Source organism: Neofelis nebulosa, chromosome 1 (assembly GCF_028018385.1).
Source record: "Neofelis nebulosa isolate mNeoNeb1 chromosome 1, mNeoNeb1.pri, whole genome shotgun sequence".
Taxonomy (NCBI): domain Eukaryota; kingdom Metazoa; phylum Chordata; class Mammalia; order Carnivora; family Felidae; genus Neofelis; species Neofelis nebulosa.
This window is the reverse complement of record NC_080782.1, coordinates 215319535-215338939: the sequence shown is the minus strand read 5'-3', so window position 1 is coordinate 215338939 and position 19405 is coordinate 215319535. Positions and strand designations below refer to the sequence as shown.

The window sequence follows — 19405 nt, the reverse complement described above, 5'->3', positions numbered from 1 at the left end:
TATTTTTGATAGAGAGAGACAGAACGTAAGGGAGGGGCAGAGAGAGAGAGAAACACAGACTCTGAAGCAGGATCCAGGCTCAGAGCTGTCAGCACAGAGCCTGGCTCAAACCCTTGGACCATGAGATCATGTAAGTCAGACGCTTAACTGACTGAGCCACCCAGGCTCCCCAATCCTTCCTTTTTCTCAATACAGGTATTTAGTACTATAAAATTTCCCCTAAGTACTGCTTTAGTGGTATGCCATAAATTTTGATACATTGTGGTTTCACCTTTGTTCAGCTCAAAATTCTTGGCAATTTCCCTTTGGATTTCTTCTTTGACCCATGCGCTATTTACAAGTGTGCTGTTTAGTTTCTAAATATTTGGAGATTTTCCCAAAGATCTTTTTATTATTAATTTCCAATTTAATTTAGTTTTGGTCAGAGAACATAATTTTATGAGTCGAATCTTATAAATGTACCCAGTATTTTTTAAAATGACTATATTTTGGAGTGCCTTGGGCTCAATTGGTTAAGCCAATGACTTGGTTTTGGCTCAGGTCATGATCTCACAGTTCATGAGTTCAAGCCCTGTGTTGGGCTCTGTGCTGAGAGCATGAAGCCTACTTGGGATCGATTCTCTGTCTCTTTCTCTCTGCCCTTCCTCTGCTCTTTCTCACTCTGTCTCTCAAAAATATAATAAACTTCAAAATAAAAATAAAAATGACAGTATTTTGTGGGGTACCTGGGTGGCTCAGACAGTTAAGCATCAGGCTTTAGCTCAGGTCATGATCTCACAGGTCGTGGGTTTGAGCCCGTCATCGGCTTTCTGCTGTCATCACAGAGCCTGTTTCAAATCATCTATTCCCCTCTCTCTCTGCCCCTTCCCCCCGCTCTCAAAAATAAAACATTTAAAAAATGACTATTTGCATACATCATTTAAGAAAATATTCTTTGTTGCTATTTTGTGACCACTTCCACAAAAACTATATATGATATAAATTTTCTTGTGTCAAGTATTTTCTAAAACTTGACTTTAAAAAAGTAACTTAGCTTTTTGTGTGTGGAAATAATACATTTATATGGTTCAGAAGTCAAAATAATATAAAAAACTGCACATTGAGGAATCTCAGTTTCACTCTTATTTTCATCTACATTACTTGCCATGTTATTAGTTTTAGGGGTATCTTTCCTGTATTTTTCTATGCAAGTACAAGAAACACATGCATATATATTCTAACATCTCAACACAAAAAGTAAACAACTTGACAATCATTGTGTATGGATATGCTTTAATGTATTTAATGCATATTGATATGTTTTTCTAGTTTTAAGAAAAACTGAATAACTTCTCTATGCTGAGTACTGTGCTGGCCAATATTGTACTTCTCATTTAATTTTGATTACAGCTGTATTGGATCAGACTCCTCAGTCTACATTATAGATGAGTGGCTTTATGTAAACTGAGGCTCTCTATGTATGCAGTGGTTTCCTTTGACACATTCAGAGGACCTTTTGTATTCATTTTGCTGTTCTTGGCGCTAAGCATATATAGTAGATCCTTAATAAATGTAGCTGTGTGAATGATGTAATTTCTTAGTTCAGTTAGCCCGTGTGGTAAATAACGAGGACTTAAGTTCTAAACATAACTGTATTGTGTCCCCTCCTCTCATGTTTTCTCCCTTGTCCATTATATCCAAGTACAGAATGATGTATGATAGATAGGTGACAGTTTAGTAAATGAGCATGTACTTGCAGTGAGATTCATTGCGATTCTTTTGAAATCTCTCATTGTGATGAGGTAGCAGGAGTGAATGCAGGGGAGTGTGGCAGGCCTGTGTTGAGATTCTTTCTGAACTATTTTGTAGGACGACTATGGTGAATAAGATGAAGTGCCATGAGAAGGTACCTGACATAAGCTCTACTAGTCAGGGATATGGTAAATATCGGGTTCATTCTCCTTTATCTCTTCGGGGTGGGCTGTATGTAGGCCCAGAAGGTAGTTTGAGTATAAACTCGGAAGCCCATTCATTACCACCGAGTCCACACTGTACATACAGCCTGCTATCTAGGACACACACCAGGTAGAGGACTTTGCAGGCGAGGATAAGTCTTCAATATCCTTCCATTCGCGGTTCTCACTGGCTGAGGGGTTTGACATGGTGCTTTACCTGTAATCCTCATACTAGCCGTTCTTGATAAGTATTATTACCTTTATTTTGAAAATAAGAAAAGCCCGGAAGATTCAGAATTCTTGTCCAAGGACACTGATAAAGGACAGGATGAGAAATCACAACTAGATCTGTTTGGCTTCAAAGGCTTTTTTGTTTTGTTTTGGTTTTTTTCCTCCATTATATTATGTTTCCTCTTCGGATGCTTAGGAAACACCACTAGTTTTAAAGGATTTATTATAATGGGATGAGAACTTAGCATAATTTTCTGAAATGTTAATTTTAATCTTTATATATATGACAAATTGAAGTCTGTGGAGGGAGAAAATTATAATTTGGATTACTTTGATAGACTTATTTTAAAGTCCTTGAATACGCCCGGGCAAAAATAGTACACATTTTTTTTAAAACAAGTATCGGCTAGGGATTGAATAAGGAATGTAGCCCAACATGAACCAGATGTTTGATTTTTACATAGAGAAGGAAATGTTAGACTATAGGATCAAGCTCTCCGGTATTATTTGGACATCAGTTTATCATTATGTGGACTCCTGGAAGGTAGCATCTTGTGCCTGAAAACAATGAAGTCAGGGATTTCTCTTGCGCACAGGGCTGTGTTTATATTAGGTTATGCGTGGCAGTTTGGCAGTTTGTTTTGCAGATGTTCGTAATGTACAGTCTTACATCTTGTTTCTATTTCTAGAATGCTTTTAAGTATGACTCATGTTTTCTTGAGGCCATCCTAAAAATACAGCTAGTTTCAAGCATTAATGTAAAATACACCACAGACACCACACGGCACTACATAATGCGTTCTCTCAGTAGTTTAATGTAATTTTTTGACAAATTAAATATTTTCTTTGACAAAATATACTATCCTAAAATATGAGCAAGTGGAAATGGGAGGTTTTTTTAGAGAAACAGCCCTCTCATAACATAATATAAAATAAAATGAATTAGAAATTTCAATAAAAGGAGAAAAACATGGTATCGTTGACATCCTCAAAAACCAAGAAATAAAATTGATGGCCAGAAAAGCAACTCCATTAAGTTCAATGGAGCCCCCATGGGGCACACACTTGTAGGGAAATTCTTGGATCTGAAGGTAGAGCCTGTTAAAAAGATTTTGGAGGGGCAATAGGACATAATGGCTATAGTGCAAACTTTGAACTCAAACACTGAGATCTAAGTCTTGGTTTATGCACATACCAACTCAAGACTGCACCTCAAGAACTTTGATTTTCTTATTTGAAAAACATAGGGAATGAATATTTAATGAAGTGCTTATATGACACTTAACTATTACCAGTCACTGTTCTAAGTGCCTAACTTAATCCTCATAATAACCTTATAAGTAGGTACATTTATTATATCTGTTATACAGATGGAGAACCTGAACACAGAGAGTTTAAATAGCTGATTAAGTTTACATAACTGCTAAACAGCAGAGTTGGGATTTGAGCAGTCTGGCTTGATTCCGTATCTGTACACAGTATAGTCTGCTAAATCCCAGGGTTGTCATGAGATCCTGTATGAAAAGTCATTTGTATTTTATCTGGCACATGAAATGAATGCACTAAATTATAACCATTATTATTACTGTTTATTGGGTAAAGAAAAATAAGGGAAAGGAAAAACTGTTCTTGAAGATATGGCATTGACTGCAAGGCCAGCCACAAGATTCAGAAGCTGCTTATACATATTAAGAAAATTATGTAGAATTGGAATGTGATGATGAGAGCCTTAGATATTCTGACATCTAACATCTCAGTCTACAGGTAGAACTTAAATCACTCTTGAGTTGCCTCCCTAACAATGTCATCTTTCAGAAAATAGGGGAAACTAAGGGGAACTCTTCCTCTGGGCTTACTTGTGACTAAATAGAAATAATGCATTTGTGGCATGCAAGCAACAGAAACCCTGAAAAAAAAAAAAACCCACACATGTCAACCCAGGCACAGTATTTCTCAACAAGGGTGCCATTAACATACTGGGCAGATGGGACTGTCTTGGACATCATATGTAGAATCACTAAATGTCAGTAGTGCACCCAGTCATCCCTCGTCCCCCAAGGCTTTGCAACAACCAGAAGTACCCCGGACATTTCCAAATGTCTCTGGCGGGCATAGCGTGATGGCGGTATTGCCACTAGTTGAGAACCACTGCTGAGTGGCAAGAGGAAAGGAAGGGATTGCTGAGAATTGTCAGATGTGCCTTAGGCCAGCGGTCCTCAACACATTAGGATCACGTCGAGTGGAAGAACACCTATGAGCATCCTCGCAATTATACTCAGTTCCTAGAATTCCCGCTTTAAATAACTATGCCTTTCTCTCCTACTTAAGAAAGTACATGGTATACAAACTGCTCTGTAAATACAGGCATAATTGATGCTTCTTGACTTTGCTAAAATATATATGTTATTCCGAAACCTCAGCACTTTATCGACACTGACAACTTAGGAGAGGCAGACCTCACATTTGATTAGGAACTGGTGCCTTCAACTTTAAAAAAGCCTTGAAAATGTATACAGTTCCAAGGTCAAGGCATTCAAAATGGAATGGAGCTATATAGAACTAAATGGAGACTCTGTAATTATGAATAGTTACAACAGTTATAAATAATAGACAGTGGAAGGAAGTTGAAGAGACCAACTTGGCTTTACCTTCTAGAACTTTGGAAATGTCGTATTTTAAGTAGTCAAGTCCAGGTAATGGAAGGTCAGGCACATTGCCAAAGCTGAATACAAAGGAGTGACACTGAAGTGTAGAGAAGGCCTGTGGCCAAAGTAAGTGAAGATTTGTAAAAATATAAAGAAAGAAATCCCAGAAATGTTTATGTTTTTAATTATGTATTTGATACCAGTGTAAGAAGAGATAATAGATCTGCAGGATAGGGAACATTGTGTAATTTATGATAGAGAAGTTAGAACTTAACTTTTATCTTGTGTCATCCTTAAACAGCAAGCAGACTGACTCATCTTGAAATAAGAAAGAGTAGACTATATATCACAAAGGTGGATTTAAGCCTGAAGTAGGAAAGGAAATAGTTAAGTGGACATTTGATAGTTATAAATGAGGTTGAATCTCCAATCTTGGGTGAATTGCTTCCATTGCATCATGAAACTCCTTGATAGATTCTCAGAGGTCTAGGTCTCAGAGCAATGTTTCTCAATATGTTTTTCATTATTGCTCTACTAAAGACATTTACCTCCCCCCTCCCCATTGTCTTTCCCCAATCTCATGAAACGTCAGTACCACAGATATACCGTATATCTTTTATGCACAGCATCCCTTTAGTGGACAACAAACCCTTGTCATATCTAAGAATTCTTTTCAACCCCTCTTTAACTTCAGATTTTGCCCCCTTGGGGGTGATATGCTCCCTATGCATGTTGTAGAGGATTCATAGAGGACAGGAGAGAAACCAAGCACCTCTGATCAGGTGTTGAGTCTCCTTATTTTTAGACATAGAGGCACTTGATTTGGGGAGATTACAAGATGCTTTGGTGTGATCCCAGTGACATGATAAACCAAGCAGGCTGCCCCAAACCTTGTTTTGACCGTCTCACCCTGATAAAGAAAATCAGAAATTTATCTTTATTTTTTCCAATGATTAAATGTTAGCTTTGGGGGATGGGTTAGGGGGATACTACCCTTGTAATGTGCTGTTGAAGGTGGTCGGGGAAGCATAGCTTTAGCCTTGGCAGGTGTTCTTAGTTTGAATTCTTTCATGGCCTCACTGGGTGATTAAACAAAGTGTAAAAAGTATGGAATATATTCAGTACATGTAAAGGACTTTTAGGATACGTGTGTGTGTGTGTGTGTGTGTGTGTGTGTGTGTGTGTGTGTGTGTTTATCTGTAAAATGCAACACAATAATAAAGCAAACACTGTAAAGCATGTCCAGTATAGGAACTAGAATATTACCAAAATCATTGAAGCTATCTGTGAGAATCTCTGATTCCATGCCCAAGTGTCCATTATTCTCAGTTTATCATTCTCTTGATTTTTTGCTTTTCAAGCACTGTTTTATTACATGTGTATGTATTTCTAATGAATTCAGTTTGCTAGTTTACTGACCGTTATCAAAAATAGCATCATATGGGATTTATTCTGTGACTTAATTTTTTCGCTCAATACTATACCTTTAAGGAATAATATCGTTAGAAGTAGTGGTAGTGCATTCTGTTTTTGTTGTTATGTAATATTCCTTCATGTGTATTTTATCCACTTCCAGTCTCCAGTTGTATTTTTATTTTTTAAAGAATTAATAAGCTATATTTTTCTTTGTTGTATTCAGTTTGTTTTGAATAACACTCCATGATTATTCTATATGTCTACCAATGTACAAGGGCGAGAGTTTTTCTTATGTACCTAGGAATGCACTTTCGGGGTCACTGAGTGATTTACAAATGAGCAAACACAAATTAATTGTGTTAATTCAAACATTTATAAAATGCTTAGGCAGATGAGCAGATTGACAGATTTAATAGTAGACTTAGAAGGGCATTGAATGAAGTAGTCTTCTATTCCGAACAGTTGCACACGTAAGTCTTCAAACCTTCTAACTGTGAAGTTTGAGAGATCTCACAACCCATTGCCAACTTAAGTTATAATATAGTTTTCTTAAAATTTTCAAGACTGTGATAATCATTAATTGTCTGGGATGATTTAGTCATGTCCCTTTTAGAACAAAAGCATTGGGCTATAGAATTGTGATAATGATTCTAATTCCTTATATCACCCTTGAATATCACTTGTATTTCTTTAGTGACACTTAAACGTGACCATTCAAATGTTCTTGTAAGCTTTTAAATGTGATATCAAAGGCACCTGGGTGGCTTATTAAATTAAACCTCTGACCCTTGGTTTTGAGTCAGGTAGTGATCTCCCAGTTCATGGGTTTGAGCCCTGCATCAGGCTCCATGCTGGCAGTGCGGAGCCTGCTTGGGATTCTCTCTCTCTCCCTTTCTGTCTGACACTCGCCTGCTCATGCTCTCTTACTCCCTCTTTCTCAAAATGAGTAAATAAAGTAAATAAATAACAAGTGTGATATTATGTGATTCTTTGTGATATCATAAGCTTTGTCCTGTTTTAACATTGGTAACAATGGTTTTAAAGCAGTAAAGCAGTGTGAGAATTCACCAGGTCGATGTATTGATGAATATGTGTGTTGTTCATGTATATAGAGAGATAGACACACTTTTTAAAATATAATACACTCTATGCCTTGATTGCTTAGAGGTTTATAAGTAGTAGTCTGATTTGCATTTCACTTCATCTTGTTTTTTCGTGCTTGAAGTTTCAGACTCTCTGGCTCAATCTGTAATTCAGCATTTAAGATGGATGATGCAGAAGGATCTTTTGGGGCAAGATGTCTTTCTCATAGGACCTCCTGGGCCTCTTCGACGCTCTATTGCTATGCAGTACCTGGTAAGCAATCAATTCTTATGGATTCCTAAGGGTCTTAACTTTGATTGATTGTGTTCTAACATAAATTAAGATTAAGAATTTACAAAAATATCAAGATTGTTCATTACTTGAAAAAAATTTTAATGTTGAAGGATGCTTTCTTTAATAAGGAGTGTGGAATAAGTTATTTGGGAAGCAGATGTATATTGCTCATAGCTTTAGCAAAATTTTGTTGTCACTAGAAAGTTCTCAACTTCTGGTAAAAAAGAAATACAAATTCAGGCAATGAGTAGCAGATAGAATCAGCAACTATGAGGTTACAAAACAAAACTTAGTTTTATATTACATTATATAATATTATATGTTGTATTACATTATTATATGATTTTATGTTATATTAATTTCATATTATATATTTTATATTTATATTACTCAAGAAATATCCTTTTTTCTTTTTTAATTTTTTTAAATTTTTATTTATTTTTTAAAAATACAATTTATCGTCAAATTGGCTAACATACCGTGTGTAAAATGTGCTCTTGGGTTTTGGGGTAGATTCCCATGGTGCATCGCTTACCTACAACACCCAATGCTCATCCCAACAAGTGCCCTCCTCAATGTCCATCACCCATGTTCCCTTCTCCCCCATCCCCCCAACAACCCTCAGATTGTTCTCTGTATTTAAGGCCCACATTTTAAAAAGCCAAATAATTCTCTTGACTTTTTGTTGTTATATGGTCTTTAAGGAGAGCCTGCAGTTTGTCAAATATCTCTTATATGTTAACACGGTTTTTTCCTTTACATAGATGAGAAAACAAGTTTATGAAATAACTCACTCAAGCTTTTTTCCAGCTAGTAAATGATAGAGCTAGACTTCAAGTCTTCTTTCTGACCTGTTATCCTCTTACATGTTTGTAGTTTTCTGAATACAATTGTGAAGTGAGTTGAAATATTAAAATCTCAATCCAAATAAGAAAAAATTGTATAAGACCTTTTCCCCCAGTTTGCCTGCATTAATAGGCATTGCTGTATTGATGGGAGGAAGATTGCCATCAGGTGAAGTTGTTCTGTCTGAAGATATTTTTTAGGATGAAGGGGAAGAACTTTACTTTAAGCTTACTTGTGTTACTTGATATTGAAGAATTGATTTCTGTGCTATTTGAAATATGCTTCATGTCCTCTTTTATTTCAGTGGTGAATTTATTTTGGTACTTCCAAAATCATGTGGGGTGAGGATGATCAAAATACAATGGACAAATCAGAACTTAACTCTTTCTAGCCCGTACCTTCCATATCTTTTATTTGCTTCTGGAATGAGCTTGTGAGGTATAAGGGGTCATCGTAGTATTATCCTCATTTTATTGATAAATAAGGCAAAAGCGGCTTGCCTAAGAATGCAAAGTCAGCTACCGAGAATCCATTCCGCCTGGTTCATTTCAAAGACCATAATATCTCACTCTGATTTTGTTTCTGGGCAAGATTCTGAAGCTTGTTAGGAATGTGGAATGAGAAGGGCTAGGACATTATAGGTGTCTTGTGGGTTCAAAGATGCAATATAACCTGTATCTTTAAAAAAAGAAAACAGCAACAAACTTTAAATTGTGAATCACAGCTAGGGCAGCTTAAGGATGTGGAAATACACATAAGAAAACAGTAGCCTAAGCTGCCTTGCAAACTCTGCCCTGGGTACTGTTGCTGTTAGATATAAGATCCCATGCTAAGTAATATCCAGAGTAGATGAAGTCTTTACAGGCAGAGATTTGGGGGCATAATTTGATAGTTGTGTTTACTTTATATTTAATTTATATAGAAGGAGTTGTATAGATAGCTCAACAAACTCAACACACCCCTGCTGCCTCCTCGATCTGCTGCTCCTGGTACTGTTTGAACTTGCTCATACCATTTCTGGGAAGCAGCATCTGAGGAGACGTTGCGTTTGTCTTGCCTGAGGAACCAGGATTATATCTTCAGTGTGGCAGTTCAGGGTGTTACTAGGTACAGTTTAACAATAAGAGGCGTCGCTTTGTCAACCAATTTTGACAGGGTTTTTCAGTGATCACATTCAGCCAATCAATGAAATAGACGTGAAGGTACCAATGATATGTTAAGAAACAAGAAGGAGGCATCTGCTAAAAAGAGAAATTGTGTCTTTAGTCCAAAATTGTGCTTTCAGAGGCAATTCATTCTTATTTAGAAAAATATTGTTTGGTATCAACACATCTTTACCACTATGGCGTGTGTTTTCTCTATTTAAAATGTTTTCTACTTTCCATATATACTTAAATTTATAGCGCATGGGAACAGGCATATTTTATAAAACCAAAATGACAACTATGATATATTTTTATCAACATTATATGGCAGAGAAAAAAAATTCTGTTGCGTGAAATACCCTCTTTTACCGTTAATGGCGTGCTCATTCAATTTTTTCCCTTATACTTCAGTAAATTAATTTGTTCTCCCTGTTTAATAAGAACATATTGTATGCCTTACTCAACTGGAGAACATCATTGTTTTTAAATTTTTTTTTCAACGTTTTTAATTTATTTTTGGGACAGAGAGAGACAGAGCATGAATGGGGGAGGGGCAGAGAGAGAGGGAGACACAGAATCGGAAACAGGCTCCAGGCTCCGAGCCATCAGCCCAGAACCTGACGCGGGGCTCGAACTCACGGACCGCGAGAGCCTGATGCGGGGCTCGAACTCACGGGCCGCGAGATCGTGACCTGGCTGAAGTCGGACGCTTAACCGACTGCGCCACCCAGGTGCCCCAGAACATCATTGTTTTTAATTCAATGTTATAAAACCAAGGCTAATGTTAAAACCTGTTTGTATATGGTTGTCACATGCAGGGAAAAATGACGTTACGGATGGATAAATTATTCTAAAAGAAATGGATTCTGGATGATTTCTCCTTCAAATCAAAAATGTTTGTTTTCTATGAAAGAATTCTTTTTTTCCCTCTCCTCCTGCTTTCATCCTTCTTCATCTTTCTCCCCCTGCATAGCTATCTATGTATGTCTTCCTTCTCTCTTCTGTTGACCTGACTACTGGTATTTACCTTATTTTCACACTCGGTAAAGTGTGATCTAATGTATCACAGACAGTTGGTAAACATTGGTTAATGGACTTAATTAATGTAGATCACCCTTTAAAAAGAAGGTGAACATTACTTACTAAAATGGCTATCATTTGTAAAAAAAAAAACAAAAAAAAAACCCCACCAAGTTGGCAAGTTATTACTCGTGATATTTGCAAAGAATTCTATAGAAGACATTAAGATTTATAATATCTGATTATAATAATAATTGCTAAGGAAGTACATAATTATCAAGTAGTCAACTATTGGTGCAGTAGAGCTCTGAGGAGAGGTACATACATGTTTTGATTAATGCTCAATGTTTTGCATTTTTCTCAAAGCTAAGACTCATGATTTCACTTAAAATGCTCATCTCTAGGGCAGTGGCATTGTCAGATAACTGGCTCCCAAGAATATGTTGAGAATTTGTTTTAATTCTGGAACAATTTCACTCTCTGCTCTACAGGAGCTGACCAAACGGGAAGTTGAATACATTGCCCTATCAAGGGACACCACTGAAACTGATCTCAAACAGCGACGAGAGATCCGCGCAGGCACGGCTTTTTACATTGATCAGGCAAGTTCTTATCACACTCCAGCACATGAGTGTTTACTCCAGGGCTAGGCAAAATTGATTTTTAAAGTAGAAAGAGATTAGCTCACATAATAGTGAAAGAAAGATGTACAGTGCTTTCTCTAGGCAGATTTAATTTAGATTTTTCGTTTCCTTGTTCTTAGAAATGCCTTCTGGGTTTAGCACTAAATAAAAAACTGCAGATGAAATTAGTGGTTGTAAGATGTTACCTAAAGAACACGATGCTGATTTCTTAATTTTTAATTGTTTCCTACTACTTGCACATAGAAATTTGAATTTTTAACAAAGAATTGAGATTTTAATATAGGAAATTCTCTAGCACATTTATAACAGTATTCTCATTTTAAAAGTCAAGGAGTTAAAGGTATACTAAACATAATGAAACTATATACTTTCAGGAACTATAGCTTTGCTTGAGGGAGGGTTTCTTAGGTACAGATTACCAACTATAATAATATTTTATGAATATTATAATGAAGTTTATTATACATTTCTTCAAACACATAGCTTAAAATATTAAATATTGTTATCCATTAGGAATACCTAATAGAAAAAAGGACAGAGACCTTATATAAGCAACTCATAGAGGAAAGATTTCAAATGTCCAATGTATTCATGACAAGATGCTTCTTGTTTACAAAAATAAAAATTGAAATATTAATGAGCTGCTTTTTTTCTTTCAATTCTCATATTGGCAAAGATTGAAGAATTTGCTAATGTCCATTATTGATGAGGAAGAAGGAAGGAGGAACAGCATTGCTGTTGATGCAATTTTGAAAGAAAATTTGGTAATACCTATTAAAAGGAAAGAAATTAAATATATCTGGACCCAGAAGTTATGTTTCTGGCAATTTTATCTTCTTCCAAATGTTATGCACATAAAATATACAAAGTTATATGCAATGGTAGTTACGATAGCATTGTTCAGTATCATAAAACTGTAAGTGAAAACTGTAATAATGTGTATTTAGGAAACTAGTTAAACTAAGTTAAATAAATAATGGCAAGTAGAATTCTTTATAGCCATTAAAAAGAATGAGATGAATCTATGTGAATCTATATAGATTACTATATGTAGTAATAGGAAAGAAGTCCAGGATAAAGCATAAAAAATAAAGTTGCAAGACAACATAGATAATATGATTGTATTTATGGTAAAAAGAAAAAGAAATATATAAATGTGTATGTGTTGGAAATTTCCCGAAGGATGCACAAGAATCAATTAAAAGAGCTGACTTCTGTGGAAATGTGACAGCATCTCGGGTGGGGGGAGGAAGGAATTTTCATAGTTCTTTAAATTTGAAGCTTCCTCATGAGCACACTATTACTTTATAATTAAAAGAGTATACGTTTGACCTTTGAGCAATGAAGCAGTTAGGGGTGATGACCTCTGCATAGTCAAAAGTCTGCATATAACTTTTAGCTCCCCCAAACTTAACTATGTACTGATAACTTATTGTTGACCAGAAGACTTACCAATAACTAAGTCAATTAATGTATTTTGTATATTAGAAGTATTATATACTGTATTATTACAATAATGTAAGAAAAAAATGTTATTAAGAACATCATAAAGAAAACACATTTATAGTACTGTACTATGTTGACAAAAATCTGCATATAAATCATCCGGTTCAGACACATTATTCAAGGACCACGTGTAACTATAAAACAAAACAAAACAAAACACAGAGTGAAAGAATTTTTGGACACCAGAATATTCATATTGTCTCATAGATTACATATTAATTAGAAAAGAAAAAATGTGCTTAAAATGGAGACATTTGGCCGTCACCACATGAAATGATGGTGATCACATTTAGCATCCTGTAGTGAGAAAATCTGAGAAGTTCATGTTTCCAATTAAAAAGTAATCTTTTGTAGATGAAACACACAAGTACATTTTAAAGAACTCTGTTTTGTTCACATAATGCCAAGGTTCACTTTATACATAGTTTCTAATTACTCCTGGGAAAAGATGTACCTTTACAATGCCTGCTTCTTTTCTGAACCCGTGAGGCTGGGAGTAAGGAACTGGGGAGAGAGCTTAGAAAACAAGACTACAGCCTAAATAGTGCAGAGGAGATTGGGATAGATTTAATGACACCAAAAGAATTGGCTTTGTTTGGTATAGATTTTAAAACATACTTTTTGAATGAATTTTATATCTGGATTGATTATTGCAATGCAAATAGTGAGGAAGAGAAAGTGGACTTTTATATGCTTATTATTTTAAAGGCACTTTAAGACTTTGTATTTCTTGAGGCATAAAGTAAATTATTTATGTAACACTGTGTAATATACTCTTCCCTGCTGTTCTAAAAAGCATATTTTTAGGTGACATTTATTTTACAGTTTATAAAATATTTGAAGTGCTATTATAAATATATGGTAGTATTTTTTCTTTGTTTTCTTGGCAAATCCTTCTTGTTATGACGAAAATCAGTTGTTCAGGATGTAATGCATTGACACCTTCAGAGCCTGTGATCATGGTATAGGAACATCGGTCCTTTTCCTGTTACTTCAGACTTGAGACTGTATCTGGTTTTCATATTTTTTCTTTTGTCTCTTAATAATCTTTATTCTTTGTTCATAATCAGATCTTAACAGTTCCTTGCTTACACCTGTGCAGTCTCATCACACCCAGAATAAAATCCAATCCCTTTAATATGCCTACAGTATTCTACAGGACTTAATCTTGTCTACCTCAGCTCCTTTCCCTCTTTCCCTTGCTTTCTAGGCTCCTGCTTACATGGTCTTGTTCTCTTAAAAATAGATTGAATGCTTTCCAGCTTCAGAACCTTTGTACTTAATGTTCCCTCTGCCTAGTATGATCTCCCAGATTTGTATATTCCTGCTTCCTCATCATTCAGATTATAAATTCTCAGAACATTTAACTAATCACTGATGATGCCCACCCCCCTGCCATATATATAGCCCTATCATATTACACAATGTGATCTTCTGAGTATCCATCACTATTTGAATTTACCTAATTATTTCTTTGTTTCCATGTTTATTGTCATATTCCCCACTAGAATGTAACTTTCATGCTTAACTCTGACATCTAAAAACTGTCTGGAATATAATTGACACTTATATTTAATGACAGATTTCTCCTTTGGATAATCAATGTTGTTAAATTTTCAAGTAAATTAAAAATTAAATTTTTAAGTAAATTTTTTTTAAGTAAATAGGTTCTGGATAAGACCAGGATACTCACCAGTGGAAAAATATTTGTCTTTTTGACGTCTGTTTGGAGTCCTCAGAATGAATAATTCCCATCTGAATTCTAGGTGAAGTTGCCAATTGATTACCAGCTAGTCATATATTTGTTAGACTGAAAGGTCTTTATTTAGAAATTTCTTTTATTTATTTAATATTGTTAACCATAGTCATAGAACAGTAAGAATAATAAATATTCTTAAATTGATGTCTGAGATCAAGGGAAAGGCAGTATCTTCATTCATCAGTAGGTGATGGCTCTAACTTAGGTGGGCCAACATAGTTGGGAAAAATACCTGTGGCCATCAGGTGGGTGCTGGGAGAGGTTTGGATTTTTCAGTGTGGTCAATGTATGCACATATGACTGATGTTCAAGTAATTACTAATTGACATTTCAGCCAGAAACCTTGCCAAAACCTCCGATTCCAATTGAGGGTCATGACCATCAACCTAATCACTTATTTTCCTGCAGGATTAAAGATGATTAATGATAAAGTAAGAGGTTAAACTGAACTGCTACTCTTGAAGGTTGGAATTAGGTTAATCTATAGTAGGGAATTTGTATTATATTTTTCCGATGATATAAAAAATGTGGGGCACGTGGGCACCTCAGTCGGTTAAGCCTCCGACTGTTGATTTCAGCTCAGGTTGTGATCTCACGGTTTGTGTCTTAGAGCCCCACGTGGGACTCTGCTCTGACAGTATGGAGCCTGCTTGGAATTCTCTTCCTTCTCTCTTTCTGCTCCTCCCCTGCTCTCTCTCTCTCTCTCAAAATAAATAAATAAATAAATATTAAATAAATATTAAAAATGCTTTTTGTAGCTATATGTGTGTGTTTATATATATGTATAGTATTAATAAATATCAAAATGACTCCTATGTGTCAGGCACTATTTAGGGACAGTGAGCAAAAGAAACAAATTCCTGTCATTATGGAGCTTATGATTCAGTGGGGGAAACAAAAACATAGTAAAGAAGGATGGTATGATAAGGTAAATGCTAAAGGGCATTAGGAGGAATATAAAAATTACTTTTTAGGGACGCCTGGGTGGCTCAGTCAGTTGAGTGTCTGACTTGATTTGGGCTCAGGTCATGATCGTAGGGTCATAGGATCGAGCCTCCTGTCGGGCTCTGTGCTGACTTTGGAGCCTGCTTAAAATTCTGTCTGTCTGTCTGTCTGTCTGTCTCTCTCTCTCTCTCTCTCTCTCTCTCTCTCTTTCTCCCCCTCCCCCTCCCCCTCCCCCTCTCCCTCTCCCTCTCCCTCTCCCTCCCCCTCTCCTCCTCTTTCCCCCTCTCCCCCTCCCTCCCCCTGTCCCCCTCTCTTTCCCTCTCTCTCTTTTCCCTCTCTCTCTCCCCTTTTCCCTCTCTCTTCCCCCTCTCCACAGCTTGCGTGCTCTCTCTCTCTCTAAAATAAAATAGTAATAATAAAAAATAAAATTACTTTTTATCTTCCCCTTCAAGACTGACAGTGTAAACATTTTTTCTTTTTTTAAATTTTTTTAACGTTTATTCAATTTTTGAGAGATAGAGAACAGTGAGCGAAGGAGGGGCAGAGAGAGAGGGAGACACAGAATCTGAAGAAGGTTCCAGGCTCTGAGCTGTCAGCACAGAGCCCAAAGCAGGGCTTGAACTCATGAACCATGAGATCATGACCTGAGCTGAAGTCAGCTGCTTAACCAACTGAGACACCCAGGCGCCCCAGTGTAAATATTTTCTATATTATTTTCTCTAATGCCTATATGCATATCTATTTATCAAGTACAATAATTTTTACAAAAAATGTATACCATGTATATAAAATTTTATAGTCTGCTTTTTAAAAAACCTGATATTTTACAAGGAGCATCTTCTTATGACATTAGATATTCCTCAAAAGTATAATTTTTGGTGTCCATACAGTATTTCATCAAATATGTGTGCTATTATTAAAATGAACATTCTCATTTTATCCACATTCCCATTGTTGGTAATTTAGGTTCTTTCTAAGTTTTCACTCTTCTAAATAACACTTTGGTAAATATCATTGTACTTATATCTTGTAATCACTGATTATTTTTTAGCTTGAATGCTAGAAGTGTAATTACTAATCAAAAGGTCTAGACATTTTCAAGAATAATTCAAGAATAATATATATTGCCCAGTTGCTTTCCAGGAAGTATGTTCATGGTTTCTTGTCAGTGTTGGGTCTTTCTTTATATGTACTTTGCCAAATTGATAGGTTTTAATTTGCATTAAAAATTACTAAGTAGGCTGAATCTTTTATATGTTTTTTTGGCTATTGCTTCTGTAAAACATCAGTGAATTGAGTGGATTTGGGAAAGGAGAAAGGGACTGATGAAATAACTTACAGTCTGTCGAGAAAATGTTGAAATTTACACTATGCTTGTCTATGTAGATATTTGCCAAAACGTATCCAATTGTTGATGTAAAGATAATTTAAATATTTTTTATATAATTGCCTTGCTAAGCAGATTATAGATTAAGCTTCTTAAAAAGAATTGGTTAGAGAACAAATAACAAAATTTATATGACTGGTATTTTGACACCCATGCAGAAATAAGGAGACTAAAAAATATTTTGTTACCATATTAACTTTCCTTTGCCTCAGAAGATGAAATAGCCTGAAACAAACCCCTAAATCATTGATATTCTAACTCTTTAAAATTCGATTACTGTATTTTTTTTCTTACCTTAGTTGTTGACATTCTCTTTATTAATTCTGTGTATTGCCATGTGACTCCAAAGAGCTGGAGTGGAAGACTTTAAGTCAATAGAAAATTGCTTGCATTACCGAAGTGTGAGCCAATACAAATTAAGCTACAAATAAATTACATTTAAACTTTAATGTCTGGCTGGGAGGAGACACTCAAGATAATCTGGGGAGTAGAAAGGCAGGATGGGAAGTTCAAATGATTTTCTGTAGCTTTTTCTAAGCCAGGAACCCTTTTCACATTAGAATCTTGTTAATTTGTTTGACACGAAACTGCAGTTCCATAATGTGTGATATATGTGTTTAACGTTAAGCATAAGAATGCATTTTAAATAATTATATGATATTAAAAATTTATTTTTTATTTTTTATTTATTTTTTTTTTTGAGAGAGAGAGAGGGCAAGGAGAGCGTGCTCATGTGAGCAAGGGAGGGGCCGAGAGAGGGAGACAGAGGATCTGGATCAGGCTCCATGCTGACAGCAGAGAGCCTGATGTGGGGCTCAAATTCACGGAACCACAAGATCATGACCTGAGCTGAAGTCGGATGTTTAACCGATTGAGCCACCGAGGCGCCCCAACAATCATATAATATTTTAATGTAGTCTCTTCTGTTTTGGCTTATTCTAGAGTCTCCCTTATTTAATAGAAAAAATTAGGGTTAACCTTTTTATAACGCACTGCCTAAACATTGTAGGTCATTGAAAGCAATTCCTAATAAATTGAGTAACAGTGCTATTGATCAGAAAATAAGATTTCTATTTTGTGAAAATGCATTTTACTTATGTTAGCAAATGGGGGAAAACATTTACTTGTCAACTTAATCCTATTTGTGGATGCTGAAGCCACTTTCCCCACGTAATCACTGTTAAAATTACAAAGTTGTATTTCAGAAGTTCATTGATAAATGAAGTATTCCGAATAAAATATGTATTTAGTATTCCAAATAAATATTTATTTCAAATAAGCTCTCTGGAATTTGGAAGGCATCACCTACAGAAACAAGGCTATTGAGAGTGGCCGAACTCTGTTACTTGCACTAGGCCCTTTGTAACCATATGGTTATAATATGTTCTCATTGTCACTTGGATTGTTGGAAAAGGTCTCCCTATGTTCTGGCCTCTGTGTTAGAACTCAGGCCTCTGCTTCTTACCGTGTTGCCATCTTGCTCAGGCCAATTTTTATGTATTTATACGATGTTAACTGCTTGGCAGATTTGTGTAAGTCATTAAAAAAGATCAAGGCACATAATATAACACTGTAGGTTAACTATAATGGAATTTAAAATAAAATATAAAAATCAAGGCATAAAAACAACTTTTACTGAGACCTCTGTGCTTCATGTGGCTGCATCTAATCCTCAAAACATCCTTAGGAGGGAGGTGACTTCCCCGTTTCTAAGTAAAGCAACTGAGTCTTGGAGGGCCATGGTCACACAACTGATAAATAGCAGAGGTGGGATTTGAACCAGGATCTGTCCTATTCCAAAGTTGAGGTTCTTTTGTACCACATACTATTTCCCTGAAAGAACAATGATGATGATACTGCTAATGGCCACAATGACTACAAGGATTATAGTATTGCTAGTAATAACAGCTAATCATTTTGTAAAGCTTTACTGTGAGCCAGAGGTTATGGTCAGTCTTCCCCATAATCTGTGAAATAAGCACCACAAATAGTGTAACTTTAGAACGAAGTGGAGGCTCAGAGAGGTAAGGGACTCACCTAAATTACCCACAGCCTGTAAGTGGTAGAGCAGTGAAAAACCAATTTGATCCTATTCTGATACTTTAAAATAAAGAACCTAAAATGTAAGTGTTTTCGTTTTTCTTTGGCTTCATCAGTGCTGTTACACTGTAGCCATTCTGAGTCATTTGGAACCCTTTGGAGTCTATTTTCATTGAATTATGTCTATATTAATAATAATTTCTATTTATAGATTCGATCGCTTTAAATTTCTTTTTCCAGTACTGCTTTCTTTCATAAATAGTGACATTGTGCCATACCCCTTGAGGATATTCTCATTTAGTAAATGAGGACACAGACCTCCAGACTAATTGTTTGCCTGAGGTCTTGTATCAAATCAGAAGCAAATCTAGAACAGGGGCTTAGACAGTTTTTGATTTTTAGGTCACACAGCATCTTTTATCTTGAAACCCTTCATGCCTATGTGTTGGGTTGTTTAAAGCTGTGATATAAGATGGTTTGTCCAGAAGGATTCTTGCTGCATTTTTCTGG

General features: G+C 35.8%; 1 protein-coding gene across 1 annotated transcript in view; it reads left to right on the top strand.

Moving 5' to 3' along the window:
- The window catches only part of VWA8 (von Willebrand factor A domain containing 8), a 365564-nt gene that overhangs the window by 39619 nt on the left and 306540 nt on the right, over nucleotides 1–19405 (top strand). Inside the window, exons 3-4 of the mRNA XM_058684129.1 lie at nucleotides 7452–7582; nucleotides 11106–11216. Coding sequence (XP_058540112.1) covers nucleotides 7452–7582; nucleotides 11106–11216 — 242 coding nt within the window. The remainder of the gene's footprint in view (nucleotides 1–7451; nucleotides 7583–11105; nucleotides 11217–19405) is intronic.